Source organism: Pyrgilauda ruficollis, unplaced genomic scaffold (genome assembly GCF_017590135.1).
Source record: "Pyrgilauda ruficollis isolate IOZ18807 unplaced genomic scaffold, ASM1759013v1 scaffold37, whole genome shotgun sequence".
In the NCBI taxonomy this organism is placed as follows: Eukaryota; Metazoa; Chordata; class Aves; order Passeriformes; family Passeridae; genus Pyrgilauda; species Pyrgilauda ruficollis.
The window spans coordinates 7,781,450-7,802,557 of NW_024525156.1; the positions used below are offsets into that span (position 1 = coordinate 7,781,450).

A 21,108-nucleotide genomic window follows, 5' to 3' on the forward strand; every position below is an offset into this window, starting at 1 on the left:
CTCTCCCCCATTCCAAGGAGGGGAGTAAGGGAGCAACTGTGTGACATTTGGTTGCCTACTGGGTTTAAACCACATAACAGAAAAATCTTGCAAATTTCAGCTGGTAGATGAGTATTGCAGAAGACAAAAAGCCCAAGGAAGACTATCTAGGTGAACTTTCCAGCAGTTCTAATAAGATCAACCTTACCAGATCTATATTATACTATTTTCTTCCTAATGCCTCTTTAACCTGCTCATCCAGTTTCACATGTTTGGCAATAACAGCACGACTTGAAGTCATAAAGACTTTATGACTTATGGGGTTTTTTTCATTTCAAAAAAGTCCTTTGACTACTATAACCCTATAGGTTTCTGGACATCTATTTCTGAATTCCCATCTTGAGTCATTGAGAATCTTGTCTGTTCATAGGCAGATAAAATGATCTGAAGGACTTAAAAGACAAGAGAAAGTGAAGTTTTACCTTCTCTTTTTAAACTGTTCCACAGACATCTGTGTAAAACACCAGTGGCAGGGAAAAAAAAAAAAAAAAACTGCTACTTGCTGCATGCTTTACTTTTTAAAAGCAGACCACCTGTTCCTCCCTCCCAGGTATCCTCTCAAAACAAATGCTGCCCACTGTTGACTTCATTATTTGCTGAGAAATAAATTGCTTATCATTTAGAAAGCAAGCAACAGCACAAGGTTTTTTGTGAGCCTCCTTTCCTCCCCATTCTGATCTCTGCCCCCACACCCTGCAGAGCTTCCCCAAACCCATGCATCTGCAAAGTAACTTCATAGAAAACACAAAGCCAAGAAAGGGCTTTAAGTGCCTCAAGACAGTCATACAAATAAGAAAATACATTTGCAAATGTTTTCTTTGTGCATAATCATTGATCTTCATTTATCCTCTTCCATATGTATAAAACCCAGGCATCCTAATGCACAGTACTCATACATAAAATAACTAATGCAAACACACGTGCAGATTGTTGACAATCTTCTTGTACCAGTCTCTCTGCTGTTGAATAACACTTGCAAATGGTGGAATTTCAAGGCACATGTGAGCCATGCAATCTGTTTCTCTGATTAAAGTTAATATTTGAGGGTCAAAATTCACAAATAATTCTCCTGTTTCTGGAGCTTTTACCAGAAGAGTTGCTTGAAGTCCTCTTTTAGTTAATTCAATCTGCAGGAAATAAAGTCATCATTCCCAATCAGACAAGCCACTACAACAAAATACTTCTGTTTGCATATAAATATCACTTTTGCAGATACTAAAATCAGGTACTGTTGACAAAGATTGATATGGTATATTAATCTAAAACCAAAATTTATTAACACAGTGTGTATGGACTCAAATGCTTAATAATCAAGCTGCTGTTTATTTAACAGATATTTTTCTGTTGGGTCTTGGATGTTATAATGTGCATTCCACAGTACAAAATCAAATCAGAGCCATAGATTTTCTTGTTTCAACCATCTTAAATCTTAACTCTCATCTCCTTAGAACTGATTGCATATTCTGCAATAAGGCAGCATATAACCTCCTCAATGAATTAAAGTATTCTTGGATAACCTCTTCACACGTCTTTTAATTAAACTTATCCCTATTTCTTCTTTCACTTGTTTTCCAATAGCTAATAGATATACCAATCTTAATGGTACTGTCAATTATATCCAACATCTGGGCAAATCTTTTAAAATACTAAAATTAATGCTTATTATAGATTTTTTTAATTCTTAAAAGCAAAGCATAATCACACAATTGGTTTAACTGCCTTATTTAAATATTAGAAGACCATTTGTTCTCTATGTGATTACAAAGGACAGCATTCCTCAGACCATCACACACTGAAAATTTGGCTGACACCAAAAAGCAAACCTGCCTTAGGCAGGCAAATTTTTACAAAACATTAAAAATGTTGCTGCTATTCTTATTTTCCAGTCATCCTTGGCTGACATAACTTTATTGTTCTTTATTCACTCCTCAAATTTCATGTATCACATTACATTGAGATGGAGCTTATTTCTATGCCATAGTTTCAGAATCCACTGATATCTTTCAGTGCACTTTTTTCTTTTTTTACGAAACACAGAAAATTTGCACCACCTTTCAATGTCTAAAATACAGTGGAGCATACTGCTTGCTTCAGCAATATCATGTACTATCAAGACATTTTACACAGCATTTTTCAACAAATAATCTAATCAATTTTTGTCAATGAAGATGTCATGCTCCAGCCACAATCATCAGTCTTCAAAAAAAAAAAAAAAAAAAAGCTCAATGGCTTTAAAGAGAAACTGGTTTTTTCTGTAAAGTTCAACAGCAAATGTTACTCATTTTTGAGCTTCATACTCATTATTCCCACTCTTAAGTCATCCTCTCCTATTTATGTTTTCTTCTCATGCAGTTTTCGTTGTTAAGGCAACAGAAAATGGCAATGGAAATAGAGGTACATTGAAGGCACAAATCTCACATTGCCAAATAAATATAGTAACTTTTACACTTCCAGGTAGTTTATTATTTTTTATTATGTCTAAGTTGAACATCATTTGCTATAGCAAAAAAAAAAATCTTTTTGCTATTAAAAAAACCCTGGAGTAATAAGATGTTAACCACCTAATAATAAGTAGAAAAAAGAGGGGCAAAAATGTTCAGAAATCTCTGAAAGTGACACTACATTTTACAGAAGAATAAAAAGTAGTAGGAGCTGGAACCCTGTTTGTGTTCCATTTGTATTCTCCACAGGACACTTGCCCCTCTCGCGTTTTTCTTTTGTTCAGGAGTAGAGCAGGAGCTCCACCTTGTGTTCTGTGACACTCATGTCCACACCCGTGTGCACTCTTGCCTGAAAGAGACTACGGAGCAGTAGTCACTTTTTTTTTTGCAGTACCTGGTAGACTGGTGCATATATGTTAAAGTGAATATACTTTTCACGTATTTTCAATTCATGTGTGTACGTTTCAAACTGGAAGTTTTGTTGAAATCCATTTTTTTTTGCAGTACCTGGTAGACTAGTGCATGTATGTTAAAGTGAATATACTTTTCATGTATTTTCAATTCACGTGTGTACGTTTCAAACTGGAAGTTTTGTTGAAATCCACCTCTCTTTGTTCCCACCTAATGAGTATAAAGTTGGAGTGGGCTCAGGAAGTTTATATAGCTGGCAAGTGTGATTTGACAACAGACAGGTAACAACAGATCAGTACAGATTAGTACAGACCAGAATCAGAACTCATGATAAAGGAAGATCATAAAGGAAGGCACCACTTCAGGGGAGATGCCTGGGATGTTCTAGTTATTTCAGAAAAGATGAAAGGCAAGTGTACTTGACTACTCCATCAAGGCATAGTACATGTCAGAAAATCTGATCACCAGATCGTCTAGCCAAAGATGTAGCCACACAAGAATCATACATTCTCCTTAGTCTTTGTAGATGAGACAAGGCAGTGAAAACTATCATCAGTATACTTTGAATGATGCAGGTATCCAGCTCAGTATTGGAATCAAAAAAAAAAAACTGAGTCCAAGACAGAAGCATTAACAAATGCAGGTTTCCTGAAGCATTACAATACATTCCATAAAATATGAGGGATATGCACCAGGGATATGCTCTGTGAGGAGCACATGAAAACATATGAACTTCCTATACTAGCAGAATAAGCATTAAAGTCCTTTCTAAGTACAGCAGCAGTTTTCATTACTGCATGGAAGGAGGACCATCTATATGCAAGTTAATGGTGCCAATTTTGGATATGATGTTCCTGAGCTGTAATGTATAATGAAACAACAATTGAGGTACTACTGTTCAGGTTCCTTGATTCCCAACTTGCACTCAACTCCATATTAACCATCATTAATATGTATTCAGCACTAAGTTTCAATACAGCATATTTTATGTACTCTAATATTGCAATCATTTCTCCTGACCTACTATACCAAATTGACACAAAAAATTCCCACTTACAGCACCAGACAATCAAATCTGGTGACTCTTTAAACTACGTTTCACACCGCATGTAAAATGCAAGTGTGAAAAAGCAAGGATTGGTGAAACCTTATGGATTCAGATTGGAGAAAAGGTAGCTGGTGCCTCCGGTCCCAGATCTGATCTAAAACTACCTTTGAGAAGATTGATGTTTAATCAGCACCAGAGACTTTGACAGTGTACAAAAGCTGGGCCCGAGTTCCAAAAACAACAGGCTAATGCATTGACAGGCGTCACGCTACTTCCAAAACTACAGTCTGGAGATTTTGATCCTTCCTTTTCAGCTTTGCAAGGCTGAGGCAAATTTTTCTATAAGATGCTCTTGGACAAGACAACAAAGAAACTGGAGGTGAAAAATAGGCCAAAACAACAGTAGAAACTTGCAGAGGTTTCAAGGATTTAAAGCAGCCCCTGCAAAAGTTATCTGACAATGTAAAGGTAGTCAGAGGTTCTACGTACAAAACCCAAGAGGGTAAAATTAGCCAAATGACATTTAGAATTTCAGGTAAACCAGGTTCTCTGAAGAATATTCAGGCTACAAAGTGTTCTACTTGTAAGGCCCCAGACAACTCATTCAGCAAGACACATAAAAAGGGCTTATGGTTGTTCATGTACCCAGAGTTGCACGCATGGGAGAAACACCAACCAGATATATTCTCAAGCGAGAAAAAAATACTTTACTGGCAACTTTAGAAAATCAAGGAACTTTGGCAAAAGGTTTCTTACCATATTCAGTCAACATAAAGCACTTATCAAAGAATTAACTTGGCCCATCCAACTTTGCAAACTCTAAGCCCACTTGATTTTGGTTACTCCAAAAATTCCAAAAGGGAATTAGAGGAAGAAAGATAAAGAAAGACTGAAAATACATAGAATAGCATACATATAGCCATCAATTTCTGGGTTCCAGCAGTGTTCAGATAGGACTTCCAAGAGAAAGTAAAGACATCAGACAGCTTCATATTCAGCTTTGAATACTCTTTGGCTTTCCTAGGCCCTTCCCCTGGGTGGGACTTCCAGTCATTGGCCGCTCAGGAGCTCGGTGAGGGGCTCCAAAGGTGGATGTGGATCAGTGGCTCTGGTGTGCGAGGGATTGGCAGCCACTGCAGGGCTGGGATACAGGTTCTAGGGCTGAGGTGCACTGCCTCGCCAGGGCAAGGCCCCACCTGCCCCTTTTCCCACACACATGTATCCCAAAATTGTCAATAGGAAATGAAAGTACTTTGTACTGGTTCTGATTGGGTTAATTTTCTCTGTCGGCATTTAATGTCCTTCATAGCAGCTTATGTGGTGCCACCAGATTTGTTATCAAAGCAAAGCTGATAACACGGTGATGTTTAGTTGAGCAGTGCTTGCGCAGCAGCAAGGCCTTCTCTTGTTCTCACTCCGTCCACACAGTGACTAGACTGGGGGTTGGGAGTGGGGATGAAGGGTGCAAAAGAGGCTGTGAGGGGACAAAACCAGGCAGATGTCATGAAATAACAAAAGGATGTTACAAAATAAGCAAGGGGATATTCCTTGCCATATAACATCATGCTCAGCAATAAAAAGGGAAAGGCAGGGGTTGAAAGGGTCAGCCACCCTCTGCTCTGGAATTGGTTAGACATTGTTTGACTCATGGGAGATGGTGAGAAATTGCCTCTGCAGCCCTTTTATTTTCCCCTTGATTTCTCCATTTCTCCTTTACTAATTAAACAACTTACCGTGACCCACAAGTTTTCTTGCCTTTGCTTTTCCTTTCCTCTTCCCTGTCTCACTGGGCATGCATGGGGGGAAGTGAATGAGCATTTGTGTAGTGCTTAGCTGTCTATTAGGGTTAACCCACAAGTGGCCCACTTGTGCACTGAGTATGCTATTATCTCTTCAGACTGGATGCTTTTTACATGTGTATTTACAGAGTGTACCCATGGATTACCACTCAAAATTCATTTTATCCAGAGCAGAGGAAACATCTGTGTCTGCTTTCACTTCTGGCTAACCAGTTGACAAAACTCCTCTCCCCAGACACGATGATCTTGCACCAGTCAGAAGCACATGGCAGAGACAGAGGAGCAGCTAAATCTACCACTGGATATTCATTATATGTTTTTTTTCTAACTTCTTGGTTATAATGAGAGGTCTTTCAGTTGTTCCTAAAATCAGCTACAGGTACTACAGGCCCTATTTTTTTAACAGGAACACTTTCTTGTAAAATAATTTTTCTTATTTCATCCCTGATTTGAGAGTCAGCATAAGTCAGGTTGAGCATACCTGACTACTGCTACTAACCAGGGATGACACCATTTTTTGTTTTTTTCTTTAAGGAATATCTTAATCAAAATCAGCTGGTTTACCTGCTGAAGCCATTCCCTGTGGTAGATCACCTCAAATTTCATAAGAACTTTTGCTACTTTGTTGTAATTGCGGATTATGCTCTTGCCATCTGGTGTTTGTAGAACTGCTGGATGTCTCTGGAAAGTCTCCATGGGCTCCTTGATCCTATGGAATAGGTGACGTGCCCACAAGATCTTGCCAGCTATTGGAGGCAGATTACGAGCCAGTGGAGGGTCCTTCTTCTGCCTAGTGTAGATCTTACAGATGGTTTCTATGTCATGGCCATAGTTTTGAAATATTTTCTGATACTTTTCATCAATGCCAAGATTCGGGATTTGCAGTCTGCTTAGAAAAATAATTAAAAAAACCCTTCAACACTTTTGAAATCCTTCTAATGCATTGTTGGAAAACAGTTGTTCCAGATTCCCTTGCATGCTTTAGAAAATAACTACTTTGGCAGCAGAGTTTTCAGCTTGAACAAATGCTGCCACAACCTGATTCCAAGCAACAAAGATTTAGACCAGATGATAAAAGTTTCCAAGTAAGCCTACACATTTTCTGTTTTGTCACTGTTTTCAAACACCGGGCTGAAATTATGTGCAGCAAACTGTAACCAATTCACCACTAGCTGTCTATTCTATTAAACAGATTATAATACAAAAACTGACAGAATAAAGAGTGAGGCTGTTTTGCAACAATGTTAATTTATAAAGACAAATTTCACTGTTTCTTAATAAAAGCATTTTGTTCTCTTCTAACTGCATTGTGGTAACAAACTAATGTCATTGTTCGAGCAAAAAGCTAAAGCAAATAGGCTAACAGACTGTTTTCCTGTACTTAAGCTGATTTTGAAAGATGAAGTTCAAAGTCCACTTATATTTTGCAGTTTCTGATACAAAAAAATATGACTTTTATTCATTCAAGCTACTAAAGCAACTCTTAACAGCGCTGAACAGCTGAGAGTAAAGAGGTTGAGTTGGTTTTGTTTGTATTTAAGAAAATGCCTCCTGCTCTCCTCTCCTTCCCACCATCCTCATTTTATTTCCATTGCCTGGCAGAGTTTTAGCAATCTAAATAGGACAAATTACCTTTCAAATTTCTGCAACATACTCAGTGCCCTTTCAGTGTTCAGAATACTTTCAAAGGTAGTGTCCATGAACCTCCTTAATTCATCCTGTGGAAGTGTAAATAATTCTACATCAGATAATACATCAGATAAGTCCCTAAAACACACATCAAATATACCAAGTATTATTTGACAGGGTTTAACCCACAATATATTAGAAGATAATTTCTTTATGTGACACTAATCTCAGTAAGTATTATTTTTCCCTTTATTTCTTCCCACAATAATTAAACAAAACACAGCCAACTTTCAAGGCATTTTCTTTCCAAGTTCCCTCTGTAGCTGTGCAACCAGCAAAAGCTTCTGTACCCTCCAGTGTTTCACCACATTGAGAGGCCTCAAACAATACTTGTTTACCTCTCTGGCAACCAAAGCAAGACAAGCATTTATTTATTTTTTTCTTCTGCAGATATGCTTTCCTTTCTCCAGCTTGTGATTTCAGAACTACTGGAAAGTTAATTATATGACATATTTACTATGTACTATGCTCCTATTCACTCAATGAATTCAATCATTTTTGTTATTCTTGCCAGCATACAGTAATGAAAAATCCTTTGGTTGGAGGCGCTCAATGGCCCATTCCATTAAACTAGTCTGAAAGATAGTAAATGAAAGCTTCAAAGTGGAAATATATTGGAATAATTTTTCAATTTCAGAATATAAACTTTGACATTTGCATATTTTTTACAGTAACTCAGAGAGGATAATAAGGATTCCTCAATAAATTAAATTATTTTGTATAACTGTACCATAAAACCTACATGAAGATCATTTATGTCTCTGCAAAACTCTTCATAGTCTTGGTCAAAATCAGTGTTCCGCTGATCCAAGAAATCATAATGCTTATTCTTCATGTTGTCAACAATGCTCTAAAAAATTTCACAAAAATAGAAAACTATTACCAAAAATGTCTTATGAAAAAGACTTACCACACCAAACATTTAGCACAACAGGCTGTGCATGTTCACATTTTACCTTTGCTAATAGTGCCCAGTACTTACTGAGCAATATAAGCAAACCCCTTAAAAGAAATATTTGCAGGAATCAAGTTGGTGTAATGTCCATTCAAACTTCATTTGTATTATTTATTTCTGCTTTAAGTCAATTAGAACTGACAGAAAACTCAGACTTGCTTTTCAAAGTAATTTTTTACTCATTAAACATTGTCATGCAAAAGTACATTTCTATAAAGAACTTTAAGTTCAACAGAGAAAAATATTTTCACATTATTATTTTCCATGTCCTTTAAACAACTGATTTCACATATAAACAGACTATTCAAAAGGCACAGCAAGATGCAGCACATCTTAGTTACCAGCCCACAACTTAGTATTCCTGGCTTCTGTTACACAGCTGCTGTCTACAGACATGTAAGTATATCTTAATCAGCATCTCCCTTGAGGTGTACACAGATAAAGGATTTCTAATGATAAACTACTGTTCAACATCCTAGTAGTTTACCACAGTATAACTACAAAACTCAGCATATTTCCAGCTCAGCTGACTTCCACCATTTTATGGTAAGTCACCAAAAATTCAGTCTCACTGCATTGCTGTGAATAAAAATTCCATCTTTTCCTCGAACAACAGGCAAATCCTAGATAGGGACTAAGTGTTAAAGCATAAAGAACAGCAAAATAGTCAACTCCTACTGTGAAAAAATTTAAGACATATATTAAATCACTTATTAACTATAGCTATGGTCCAATGTCAAACACTTCAGTACCTCAACTTTGTCACTTTAAAAAGAAATACGATCACTTTTCTGACCTTTATACAACCTATGCAGAACCTTCCACGTAGCATTTTTTACCTAAGCATTCTTCATCCTGAAACACAATTGACTTTACAGCAGCTGGGTCTCACATGAAGTTGTTGTTTGAGGACTTGGGTGCTGCAATGGATATTGAGGTGTATCCATATAAAGTTTGCATCACAGCCTGGGCTCATGGTCACTGATTGCAACTTTTCAGACACAAATGCCCCATACAAATTAGATTCCTGTGTTCCAGCCTACCAAAAGACTGTCTTCACTGGCATGATCTGAAAATTCTCAACAACTTGGGTTGCTAAGAAGCCTGGTGGTACAGCTTTGGAGAGGAGCTCTTGGAAACAAAATTTACAGCAGTCCACATCTGTCCTGCCAACAAGGAAGAGTCTTGGACTAAGCTATCCTTACAGCTGTGCCCTGGCTGACTCTCAGAGGACTATAGAACAGAGCAAAGTGGAAAACTGGCTACTGTGAATGATGTATTCAAGCAATCAAAAACCCAAACTACAGAGGGAATAAATGAAACCAGGAAGGACCACAGAATGGCCACATTTCACACTACAGTTATTTCATTAAAGCAAACTGATTGACTCCTGACCATAACAAAAAGGCAGAAGACAGAGTAAAGAAAACTAGAATGACATATTTGCCTGTACAGCCACTGACTCATATGAGATCTCAAAAATCTGTCTACAAAGTCCACACATGGAAACCTTCTGATTTATTTTAATATTCACAGGCACCATAATTATGGTACTGCACTAATAAAGTTACAGAAAAAAGGAAGCTAACCCAGGCTCAGCAAAAGCAGGACAGACTCCATTTGGTAGAAAAGAAAGCTATCTGAGAAAGAAGGAAGGAAAAGAGCACAACTTAACATATTTATATTCTTAAAAGATCTCCTTGTTTCTCAAGTCACACTTCTCTTAAAAAAAAAAAAAAAAAAAAGAAAAGAAAAAAAAAAAGAAAGAAAACTGCACAGTAATACTAATGAGCCAAGGGGCACTCATAGCTAGCCCAACATTTGCAGAGATGGAAATGTAGCACTACTCATTTTTTCTCGTGATCATAGCACAAAACCATTACTCCCATTACTCCTGTCACAGTCACCCCACTTTGTTGCTTTTTTTCAATCAGCTTTGATTTTAGCATACTTCTTTCACATGTTCACTGGCACCTTTTCTTTCATCTTGTCTGCTCATTTCCCCAGTAATCACATATTTACATCGTTATTACCCAGTAATTCTAGCACAATTAAAGAGTTAATTTTTCTCTCAATAAACACTTCCCTGATTTTCATAATTTTTTCATAAAGGTTCAAGTTAGACTGACCTAATATATAAAATCTAATACGTACCTGATATTTTGTGATCATTCCTTCCAATCCTTCCATCTTAGATTCCTGTAGAACTGAGTAGGTTCTCATAGTATTGAAAACATCTATTATCTTTACCAGACGACGATGAAAGGCTTCAAATTTTCCAAATATATACATCTCACTAAAATCAAATTGTCTTTCAGCTGGATTTTGTTCCAAATTCTCTTTTGTCTTGTGGAAGCAATTTTGATACTCCTTAAAACAAAGAATTTTAAAGGATGCCAAGCATATAACAAAAGGCACTGTCTTTAGCTAGAACAAAATTTACACAGATAGGTATCATCCTAACCTGATTGCAAGTAGAAGTTTCATCAATAAACCATCATGAACACTCTAAAGACAGTAACAGAATTTGCCTCTGAAAACTAACTCACCAATGCCATTATGGGATTATACACGTCACCAAATGACCGAACTGCACAGGTATGTATTTGTACATATCCTTAGCTAGCATGGAATTCTGTTCCCTCCATTTCATAGCAGGGTTTGATATGTTTACTGAATAACCAAGATGACAACCCAGTTTCCAGAGATTGAAAATGTTTGCATGCTGAGCAGTTTTACTGAGTAATCAAGGTTCAAAAATCACTTTCAAGAACAAATAACTTCCTGAAGTTTTAATGCTGCTCCATAGCATCCACTTTTCATTCTGAATTCATAAAAAGGCACAAACCTTACTCCAAACTTGCTAAATTCCTCCCAAAGTGAAAGTACATAGTCAACAGATTTGCTTAAAATGGTTTCTTTCAATAGTGGCTCTCTTTATAACAAAATGTTCATTCTTTTTTATCACATTTATGTATGAATAACCTCACTCGGAGATATCAATACAAAGGGTCTAGATTTTGCTATGTTGCTTGTGATTCAAATTTTAAGTTTTAATCTATTGAATTTCTGAAAGTTTCTGGAACTAATAAGATGCAAATTAATACCTAATTTTTCTACATATTTTCATGCAGCAACTGGACAATTTGATAGAAAAACACAAGTTTAATGCTCATTGCTGATGGCAAGGTGTCATACAAACTTACACTAATTTATGCTAGAATTGGGCAAGATTTTTTGCTTCAGGAGGTATTAGGATAAAGCTCTAGTCCTGCAAGCACATATTGGGAATGAAAAAAAAACAAAAATAATGCAGAAAGCCTATATGAAGCTCCCAATATGTACAGGGAGATTATGAAAGAGAGAGTCAGGCTCTTCTTCACAGTAACACACATGGACAGAAAGCCAAAAAACAAAGGGCATAAATTTAAATGGATGAGGTTCTGACTGGATATAAGGAGGGAATCTTTCATCCCAAGGACAGTCAAACAGCGAGAGAGGATGCCTAAAAAGGCTGTGCAATCTCTCCATCCTTGGAGAACTTCAAGACATGACTGGATAAAAGATTAGGAAACCAAGTTTGATCTCATACCGCCCCTGCTTTGCCTTTGAGCAGAATGTTGAACTAGATACCTGCTGAGGACCCTTCCAGCCAAATTATCCTATAGTACTACCCTTTAAGGGGAAAAAAAGTACCAAGAAAAATAAAATGTAAAAATTATCACAGAAGTGTATTCAAAAAAAACAAAGGCTATCTTCCTAACAAATCTAGGTCAACTGAACAGCTGGATTCTTCTGAGTTCACTAAATTGTGCTTTCTAAATGTATATCTTGTCCACACATCTTTGGAATATATTCAGTTCAGTAACTCTCCTTGTTTTAATTTCTATTTCATAACTCTCTGCATCAAGTAAGAAGACATTACATAGAAAAACATAGGCATGAAAATCCAAGCAATTCTCTTATAAGCATAGTTAAGATAGACTAAGCATCAAAATTCTGTTTCCAGAAGATCGACAACAGACTAAATTTCTTGTTTGCTTTAGCATAAACGTTCCAGTTCCAGTGGATATCTTTCAGTTAATTCATTTTTCTTCACTATAACAGTGCTTTCTCACATAAAATTTTCCTATTCCTGCTCTCCTAAATGTCATCCTATAATCTGTTTTCTATGTGTTCTGCCCACCTACCTGTTTAAGTCTAATGGCTGCTTGTAGCTTTTCCACAACTCTTTCCTGCGGTTGATTCCAGATGGTGGCTGTGCCGTTGTTTGCTATGTAAGATTTACATGCTGTAATCATCTGATTGGTCACCTAAAAGCAGTTTTAACTTTATAAAAAAAAACAGCATTCCAAGACAAAGCAAGTCTTGCCATCCTCACTCTCCCATTCCTCTGACTCCACTGACCTAAAGCCTGACAAACAGCAATACCAAATAGCAGCCACATGGATAGACTGTCTTCCTTGCGACACCCAGCCTCCAGAACGTGACATAACAAAAATGTTGTTGGTTAACTATGCTCCTCCTAAACCTACACGTCTTGTATCAACCTTGAAATAGCACTGAAGGCTACGAAGTTATAAGACTTTGTCTGGTCTGAAAATAAAGGTAAAATCAAGAGCCCTTGAGAGTATAAATGGTAAAGAATATGTTGTCCTTCCAATCCATTTCCTTCTTTATGCAAACATGTGGAGGTTTAAGGGCAATATGAATTTAAAGTAGCTGGTTCTACAAGAAAAGCCATTCACAACAGGCAAAACTTGTAACAAAAAGTTCCTCTATGTACATCAGAGGTGAGATTTAAGTCTGAAAATGTTCCTACAATTCCAAATTACAGGAGTAAAATAAGTCCAAATTTGAAGTAGTTTATCACTATTTCCAATTCTTTATATGTTCAAAAAGCAGCATTAAAGTGACTGAAGTGCTGCCTCCCCAATTGCTTGGTTCCTTTGTGTTTTCTCTTGTACTGAAGGAACAACACAACACAATTTTGTCTCAGTATTTACATAATCCTCTTTATCTTTTCCCAAAATTACCCTATAAATGTTAGAAAACAATCTGGAAACATTTATTTTCCCGCTGAGCGCCAACCTTCACAAACAGTGAGGAGATCTTTTCAGAAGTGTTGTAATACTGAGAGATACTCTGAATCATTTTAATTGCATTTATGAGTCCTGGAATAGCGTCCAGCATGGAGACCTGGAAAGAAACACACAGTTTGAACTCTGCTCAGTACCTCTATTACCCCATATTATCACAACACCTAATTCGTGAGTGCAGAAGAATTATGAACATGGTCTCTGGAATGGTTCTGTCCATGTCTGTGTGGGCCTCTCATGCAGAGCTGCCTGTCCTACATCATTCCCCCAAGCTCTATAATTTAATTTTGGGGAAAAATTTTCACTGGAATCTTGGCTGGAAAAATTCAGATCAGCAAGTGAAATTTGGTAGAAGCAAAGACCTCTTCAAAAGAAACACTTTTTTTCACAAAAAAATATGTTTATATGCTCAGTTGCTAAAGGTGATGTAAGCTTGCATGTAAAGATAACGCCTTCACCAAGCTGTTACTCTGTTTTCATGGGCATCATAACCCAACAACCTTTCAATAGAGAAACTCAAATAGCAGACTGCAAACACTGAAAGAACCCACTGTTCTAATATCACCCAGTAAATGGAAACAAACATGGTTGCCCAGAGCACTCTTTGGAAACAATTGGGTTTTGGGAGAAGTTTCAGAGAGAGAGGAAGCTAGGATGGGTCATAGATTTGAGTCTTCATGACTACCGGTCGTATTTCTTTGACTAGCAATACACATACAGTCAGTTTCAAAACCAGTTTTAATAAAAGCAATTGTTTGCCACCCATTTTAGCAGAAAATGGGACAGGGAGACTCCTCCAGTCCGGTACTTTAGGGTGGCTGTTTTTGTTTATTCCATGTTATGCTTGCATCATCCTATGCATTCTCATACAGTATGAGACTATACTATATGAATGGAATACTATACTATAGTATTCTCATACTATAGTATGAGAAGGTGATGTATAATTTTGTCTTAATATTTACATAATCCTATTTATCTTTTCCAAACTCCAGAAGCTGAAAATTGCCCCATAAACGTTAGTCTAACAATTACTTGGCCACCAACACAAAAAAGATCAAACTTTGTCTTTAGCGTAGCATTAGGTTTACTTTTCTTTTTTTTTAATATTAAGGAATTCACTTTCTCCCATAGCACAGAATCCAGTCTGTTCATCAGAACTAAAGCTTTACAGATACTATGGTGTGAAAATAACAAGTACTTTATTTTGTAGCCAGAAATTCCCATTAATCCACTTTTACCACAGCTGCACAAAAACTCAAACTGGAGTTGCATATGCAAAATTTTTTTGTTTAATTTCCAAACCCATCCTACAGAATATATTCAAGTTGCTTGTCTCAATACATTTATGTTGAGAATCTAAAAGTTTCACTTACAGGATCACTATTGTATAATGGGTCATAATATTTTTCCAGAGAATACAGATATTTCACATTATCTTTAGCTTCATTTGCTGCGTCTGTGATGCGACTATCCAATGCTCTCCACCTCTAAGAACAGAAAGTTGAAAAAAACAAATAAAAGTATGCATTTCAGAAAAAAAAAAAAGTTTTGAGATCACTTTGGTTTGTCATTAGCTTCTAAACACATTTGAAAGCACAGATCTTTTACTTCAGAATTATACTTGTTCACCCAACATGGGGTCCTTGTCTTGTTTCAGTAACTTGACTGTGAACAGACATCTGGTTTAGACCACTCGGCTAAATAGTCAGTTCAGTCAAGCTTCTGTAAAATATATGAGTTATGGATATATAATTGTGTATTTGTTCCACATCTCATTTTGATGAGATGAGATTTTTTGTTTATTTATTTATTTTCTGTAGGTGATGGGACTTTAAGTTTGATATGTCAATGTAAGAAGTTATGATTCCACAAACAATTTTGACAGGCACTGTGAAAACATAAAAATGAGGCTTAGAAAATAGGGAGATTCCTTTTTTTGTCATTAAATATCCAGTTCATTAATTCAATATCCTGATTTAATAATTAACTTTTCAAATAATTTCAATTATTTATTTCTGTTGAGCCATGTGGATGAAGTACATTATCAGCCTTTAGACTGAGGGGATTCCCAGTCTTTTTCAATAAATTGAACTAGATTTAAACTTTATCTACTCAAGCCAAGGAATAGAGAAGGAAAACAAAACCCAGAGATGTTTCAATGTTTTCCTCACCAGCATTGTTACATACATTGTCAAAATGAGCTAGGGTATGAAGAGCATTTCTAGTATTTATATCTGTCATAATTTAAAATAAAAACCTTCAGCAGTTTGGATTTAGCAGCAGTGAGTACTCCAAGCACTGCCTTCACATCCGGGCTCTTCAGCTGCTCCATAAGGTAGTGGAATTTTGACAGTTTCTTTTTCCAGTAATCAAGCTCTACTCGTGGTCCAAGATCATCTGCTTCTTTTCTCAACTGGTCATTTTCTGCAAGAACCTTTTATCATAGAGTAATGTGAGTGATGCTCATATTTTTTATCTGCAGAAGTAGCATGGATTGATTCTTCTTTTAACAAGTGGTATTAACCTCCCCTGATAAATTACCGAACTTAGCTCCACCTCATATAACAAACTTGATTTTGCTTGGTCCTTTTATTTCCAAGTTAAAGAGATGCTGCTCCTTCTGTTCCAAGAGCACTGTTACAGACAGTTGCATTTTCTGCAAATAATCTGCAAAGCATGTTTCAAAGTACAAATGTGACCACTGAGAACAGTGTTCACTCATTTACTGTGTTCTTTTCATTTTCATTAAATCCACTGGGAACTACTGACTGTTTTGTAGTTTAATAACAGGTAATTATCAAAGACAAGGGACTAAGCTTCCCAAACTGTGTATGCCATATTAACAAGAAGATGGAAAAAGCTCTCAGTAATATTTCCATTGAGATGTAAAAGCAGAAAAAATATACCAACAGTACTTGAAAACAAAGAGATTTAATTCATCCAAATTTATAGAAAGGCAGCTATAACATCAACAGGATTAAACTACATCAACAGGATTAAACTTATCTGCCAAGACGCAGATGTTGTCATATTTCACATTTGTTCCACATATCACCTGTTCAATTTGTTTGGTCCATTCTCTCATGCAGATTTCTATTTTTTCAAGATCCTCTATGCTGTTAGCAACCATCAAGTAATCTGAAGGTCCTCTCAGAGTTTTCAGGTCATATGTTTCACATTTCTTCAGGCTGACCTAAAACACAAGTTTAAAAAATTTAAATGCTGAATGTTCATGGCAAATAATCTAGGAACTTTAAAGACTAACTCATTGCCCTACTTGGGGTATCTCACTTCTTATTCCCAGCTCAGTCCAAATTAAACCGGCTGGAGCCAGAAGCGGAAAATTCCAGAATCCAGAATCTGAAGAATTCACCAACCAGGCAGCTGTGTTCTAATGCCCTTTCCTTCACAAAAGCTGAGTAGAAACTAACAACGGTTTGTCATACATTAATCATTCAGCATTTAAGAGTGACCACAGCCAGTGGGAATTCAAGAAGTTAATAGCTCTAAAGATCTGGCCTCAGAATAAACAAGAACAGAAGCACCTACAGAACTATTAAAACCACAGATAGAAGTATAATGAGTTACTGGTGACAATAAACAGAAGTGTTGGGTTATTCTCCAATTTAACAAAAGCAAATTTTATGAGTAATCTACAATAGCAGTTAATTTAAAAGATCTGGAGCTAGAGACATTCTACAGGCTAGCTCACTTTCTATTTCCCACATGAACACACTACCTTTTCCAACAGACTTTGCTGAGTTCCTGATAGAACACTAACAAATGCTTCAAGGGCACGAAGGAAGTCCTGCTTAATATTGGGAACTTGCTGAGGTTCAACCCAGCCACGGTCCATAGTCTGTAAGGCTGGAATGAATATTTCTGATATCAACTGCTCAACACTTTTTAATAAGCCGTCTCGACCTATATCCATCATATTAAAATTTACTTCCTGTAAAAGAGACACAATAAAGGGGTCTTTCACCAGTAAAAACTTATTTATATACAATTTACATATACATTCTCAAAAGTAAAATAATTTTTGTTTTTCAAATTAATTTGCTAGATTTTTTGAAATTTAACATCTTAGTATTTAGGTATTGACTAATTACTCTGTCATTACGGATTGTCTTAAATTTTCATCCTCAGTATCCTTTTTTCTTATCAATGATATACATCAAGTTGCTGCCACAAGATAACATCTTTATTTCCATTCCCCTCCCTTTCTGTCCTGTTTCATTTAACCCATCTGTGTCCTTTTACTCACTCATTCCTCTATGTAAAGAGCTGCCAAATTATATGCTGAGAGCAAATACCCCATAGTAAAACCAAATTTTAAGCAAGATTATGTACAGAGATGAGCAGTCACTGACTTACTTGATTGATATTCTCAGTCGTAACTGGTTTAGAAAAACTAGATCTAATGAAGAAAATGCATACACCAGTTAAAGCAACTTCTTTTCCCTCTGTCACAAATACTTTCAGTTTCTTCTTCTTGGTCAAATGAGAGTTCATTCCTATTCCTGGAAGGCCAAAGTACTCTACAGATTCAAACAAATAAACAATTAAGACCCATTGATCATTTATTCAAAGAAAAATTTTCTACACAAACATTTCAGTCATTATTTGTGCCTGAGTCCCAGTCTCCTGGAGGCATCTCATGGAACTATCCACAGAAAGCATGCAGCATACAGAATCTTCATGGCACAGTAAGAAATATTTTGTCTAGTTTTGCCATTCTTTCATCAAAAGCCTTTATGTTTATTCATTTATTTGTTTTTTCTATTCCTTCTAAATAATGGTTCAGACTCAAGGTCCTTTTATAGGCTATCATGCAGTTGTAGATAATGCCCTCTCGCTTGAAAAAGAAATATGAAAAATCAGAAAATGTAGTGATGTATTTTACTATAGAGGAGCTGTTATCTACTGTCCTTCCCTAAAAATATGTAAACATAAGGAAAAAAAAATAAATAGGGTACTTCTGAAAACAAGGAGAAAGAGGCCTTAGCAGATTCTTTGGGATGAAAGCAAACAAACAAAAACCAATATGGGAGCTAAAAGGGAGTTCCCTGTCCTTTCTTCTTCCCCCAACACGAATATATTGCTCCCATGTTCAGGCTGCTGGCAACACTTGTAAAGGGTCACTAAGAAGAAGCAGTGTCTTTGGGGGGTAAAATATTTCTCATATGTTTTTGGTCACAATACCTCACACTACCTTGTTACTAGCTTTTCAGGATTACCTCAGAGTAAAATTGCATGCATACACATGTCAGTGAGGCACTACCACAATGAGAAGACAAAAAATTAACTTGTTGATACCAGCAGTTAAAGGACAACATCCAAAAAGTGATAGACCCCTCTGCACATTTTTTTTATTTCAAGTACATGACCATGTGCACCAGGGATCCCTATTTTGGATCAGGTGGCCACAATAAATTCCATCCCCATCCTTCTGTTCTTATTATCTTTGTCTCTCCCTTTTTTCACCGCAGCTCTGAAGAAGTCTCCTTTTCATATACCTCAGAATTACAAAAAGGGCTCTGTCCCAGCAAAAGACTTGACTGTGTAAATGCTATTAATTTGATGTATTGCATGCTAATAAACTTGTGCTATCTTTGTACTGCAGTAATGTTTCAGTTTTGCATGGTTCTTGGTAGTGAAGGGGCCACAGAGGTGCTGCTGTGAGGAGCTGCTGGAAGCTCCCACCATGTCTGGCAGAGCCAATCCCTGATGGACATGCTGCTGGCCAAGGCTGAGCCAATTAGAGATGGTGGTAATGCCTCAGTGATAACACATTTGAGAGGAAAAGCTAAACAAAGTTTGGGGCACAGTTTTATATCCAGCCAGAGAAAAGGAGGAGGTAAGAACATGGGGAGGCGCCTGTGCTGGAATGGGTGGATGCCTGGAGGAGGCTGTGATCCAGTGGGGGACCCAGTGGAGAGAGGGGCCCCTGCTTCTGTCGGAGGGACCCCACAGTCTCACAGGGGAAGGACTCCTCTCCCTGAAATGTGAAAGAAAACCTTGGGTGATGAAGTGACCAAAACCTCCATGCTCTGTCTCCCTGTACTGTCGGTGGGAAGGAGGGAAGGGCTGGGGAGAAAAAAGGTATTTTAAGGGTTTATTTTGCTTCTCGTTATCCTGCTCTGATTTAGTTGGTAATAAATTCACTTAACGTCAAGCCTGTTTTGCCCTTGGAGTGTTTTCTCCCAGTCCTTATCTCAATTAATGAAACCTTCAATAAATTCTCTCTCCTCTGTCCAGCTGTAGCAGGGAAAGGTGAGTAAGCAGCTTTCATGGGTGCCTGGCATCCAGGCAGGGTCAAGTGCCACAAGTAATTACAGAGGCAAGACCAGCAAAAGTCAGAGTTTTCCCACGATCTGTGGAGGTGAAGTAGGCAGTATAACCTGAGCCAGAGAAAAGGAGGAGGTAAGAACATGGGGAGGCGCCTGTGCTGGAATGGGTGGATGCCTGGAGGAGGCTGTGATCCAGTGGGGGACCCAGTGGAGAGAGGGGCCCCTGCTTCTGTCCGAGGGACCCCACAGTCTTACAGGGAAGGACTCCTCTCCCTGAAATGTGAAAGAAAACCTTGGGTGATGAAGTGACCAAAACCCCCATGCTCTGTCTCCCTGTACTGTCGGTGGGAAGGAGGGAAGGGCTGGGGAGAAAAAAGGTATTTTAAGGGTTTATTTTGCTTCTCGTTATCCTGCTCTGATTTAGTTGGTAATAAATTCACTTAACGTCAAGCCTGTTTTGCCCTTGGAGTGTTTTCTCCCAGTCCTTATCTCAATTAATGAAACCTTCAATAAATTCTCTCTCCTCTGTCCAGCTGTAGCAGGGAAAGGTGAATAAGCAGCTTTCATGGGTGCCTGGCATCCAGGCAGGGTCAAGTGCCACAAGTAATTACAGAGGCAAGACCAGCAAAAGTCAGAGTTTTCCCACGATCTGTGGAGGTGAAGTAGGCAGTATAACCTGCAGTCTCTTTAGAAAAGATGTTCTCTTATGAGAAGGGTGCTAGAAGTTTTTAAAATTCACATGAATAGTGATCTTTAAAACACTGCAAGAAATCAAACTTTTAAATGACACCTTAGGACTCTGAAGTAGATCTTCCTGAACTCAGAGATAGTCTCCTGCCCTGCAGAAACACAAAATTCCTTGTACACTCTCTTCACGGGATAATCTTCCACCCTAACACCAATGTTGGTTGATCCACATCAGGGTCAAAAAACCAGCTTGTGTATGAGGTGGCCATAGTAAGTGCCCTTGCCAAGAAGGTGCGTGTAATGCCACAAAAATTCACTTAGCTTTACCAGTTAGTAGCTACCGCCACAACAGAGATTTTTGCTTTGACAACCTGTGAACCACAGCCCTGAACAATCAACACAGATAATTCTTTTATAAACGCTGCTCCACCTACAAATGGAAAATGTACAGCAGAAGTAGTACTTCTGACAGTATTACAAATGACTGCACTTACAGCTGTGGACAGTCAGTCAGTCAGTCTCCAGCTCACTTACTTAATCCCCATTGTCTTCTCCATCACTACTCCTTTTTTTTTTTTTTGTATTTCACTTTTTTTTCCTCCTGTGGATGATGTTCTAGGGACTTTTGTATATTCATCCAATGC

At 37.5% G+C, this 21,108-nt stretch overlaps 1 protein-coding gene across 2 annotated transcripts in view; it reads right to left on the reverse strand.

Moving 5' to 3' along the window:
- The window catches only part of DNAH5 (dynein axonemal heavy chain 5), a 116,004-nt gene that overhangs the window by 86,436 nt on the left and 8,460 nt on the right, over positions 1 to 21,108 (reverse strand). Inside the window, exons 4-15 of one of the 2 annotated variants that reach the window (XM_041475929.1) lie at positions 17,862 to 18,025; positions 17,224 to 17,436; positions 16,540 to 16,677; positions 15,742 to 15,918; positions 14,858 to 14,971; positions 13,474 to 13,581; positions 12,573 to 12,695; positions 10,537 to 10,752; positions 8,170 to 8,277; positions 7,371 to 7,456; positions 6,303 to 6,624; positions 960 to 1,166 (exon numbers count right to left, since the gene is read on the reverse strand). In XM_041475929.1, the coding sequence (XP_041331863.1) occupies positions 960 to 1,166; positions 6,303 to 6,624; positions 7,371 to 7,456; positions 8,170 to 8,277; positions 10,537 to 10,752; positions 12,573 to 12,695; positions 13,474 to 13,581; positions 14,858 to 14,971; positions 15,742 to 15,918; positions 16,540 to 16,677; positions 17,224 to 17,436; positions 17,862 to 18,025 (1,976 nt within the window). The remainder of the gene's footprint in view (positions 1 to 959; positions 1,167 to 6,302; positions 6,625 to 7,370; positions 7,457 to 8,169; positions 8,278 to 10,536; positions 10,753 to 12,572; positions 12,696 to 13,473; positions 13,582 to 14,857; positions 14,972 to 15,741; positions 15,919 to 16,539; positions 16,678 to 17,223; positions 17,437 to 17,861; positions 18,026 to 21,108) is intronic. The other variant, XM_041475928.1, reaches the window with a different exon arrangement.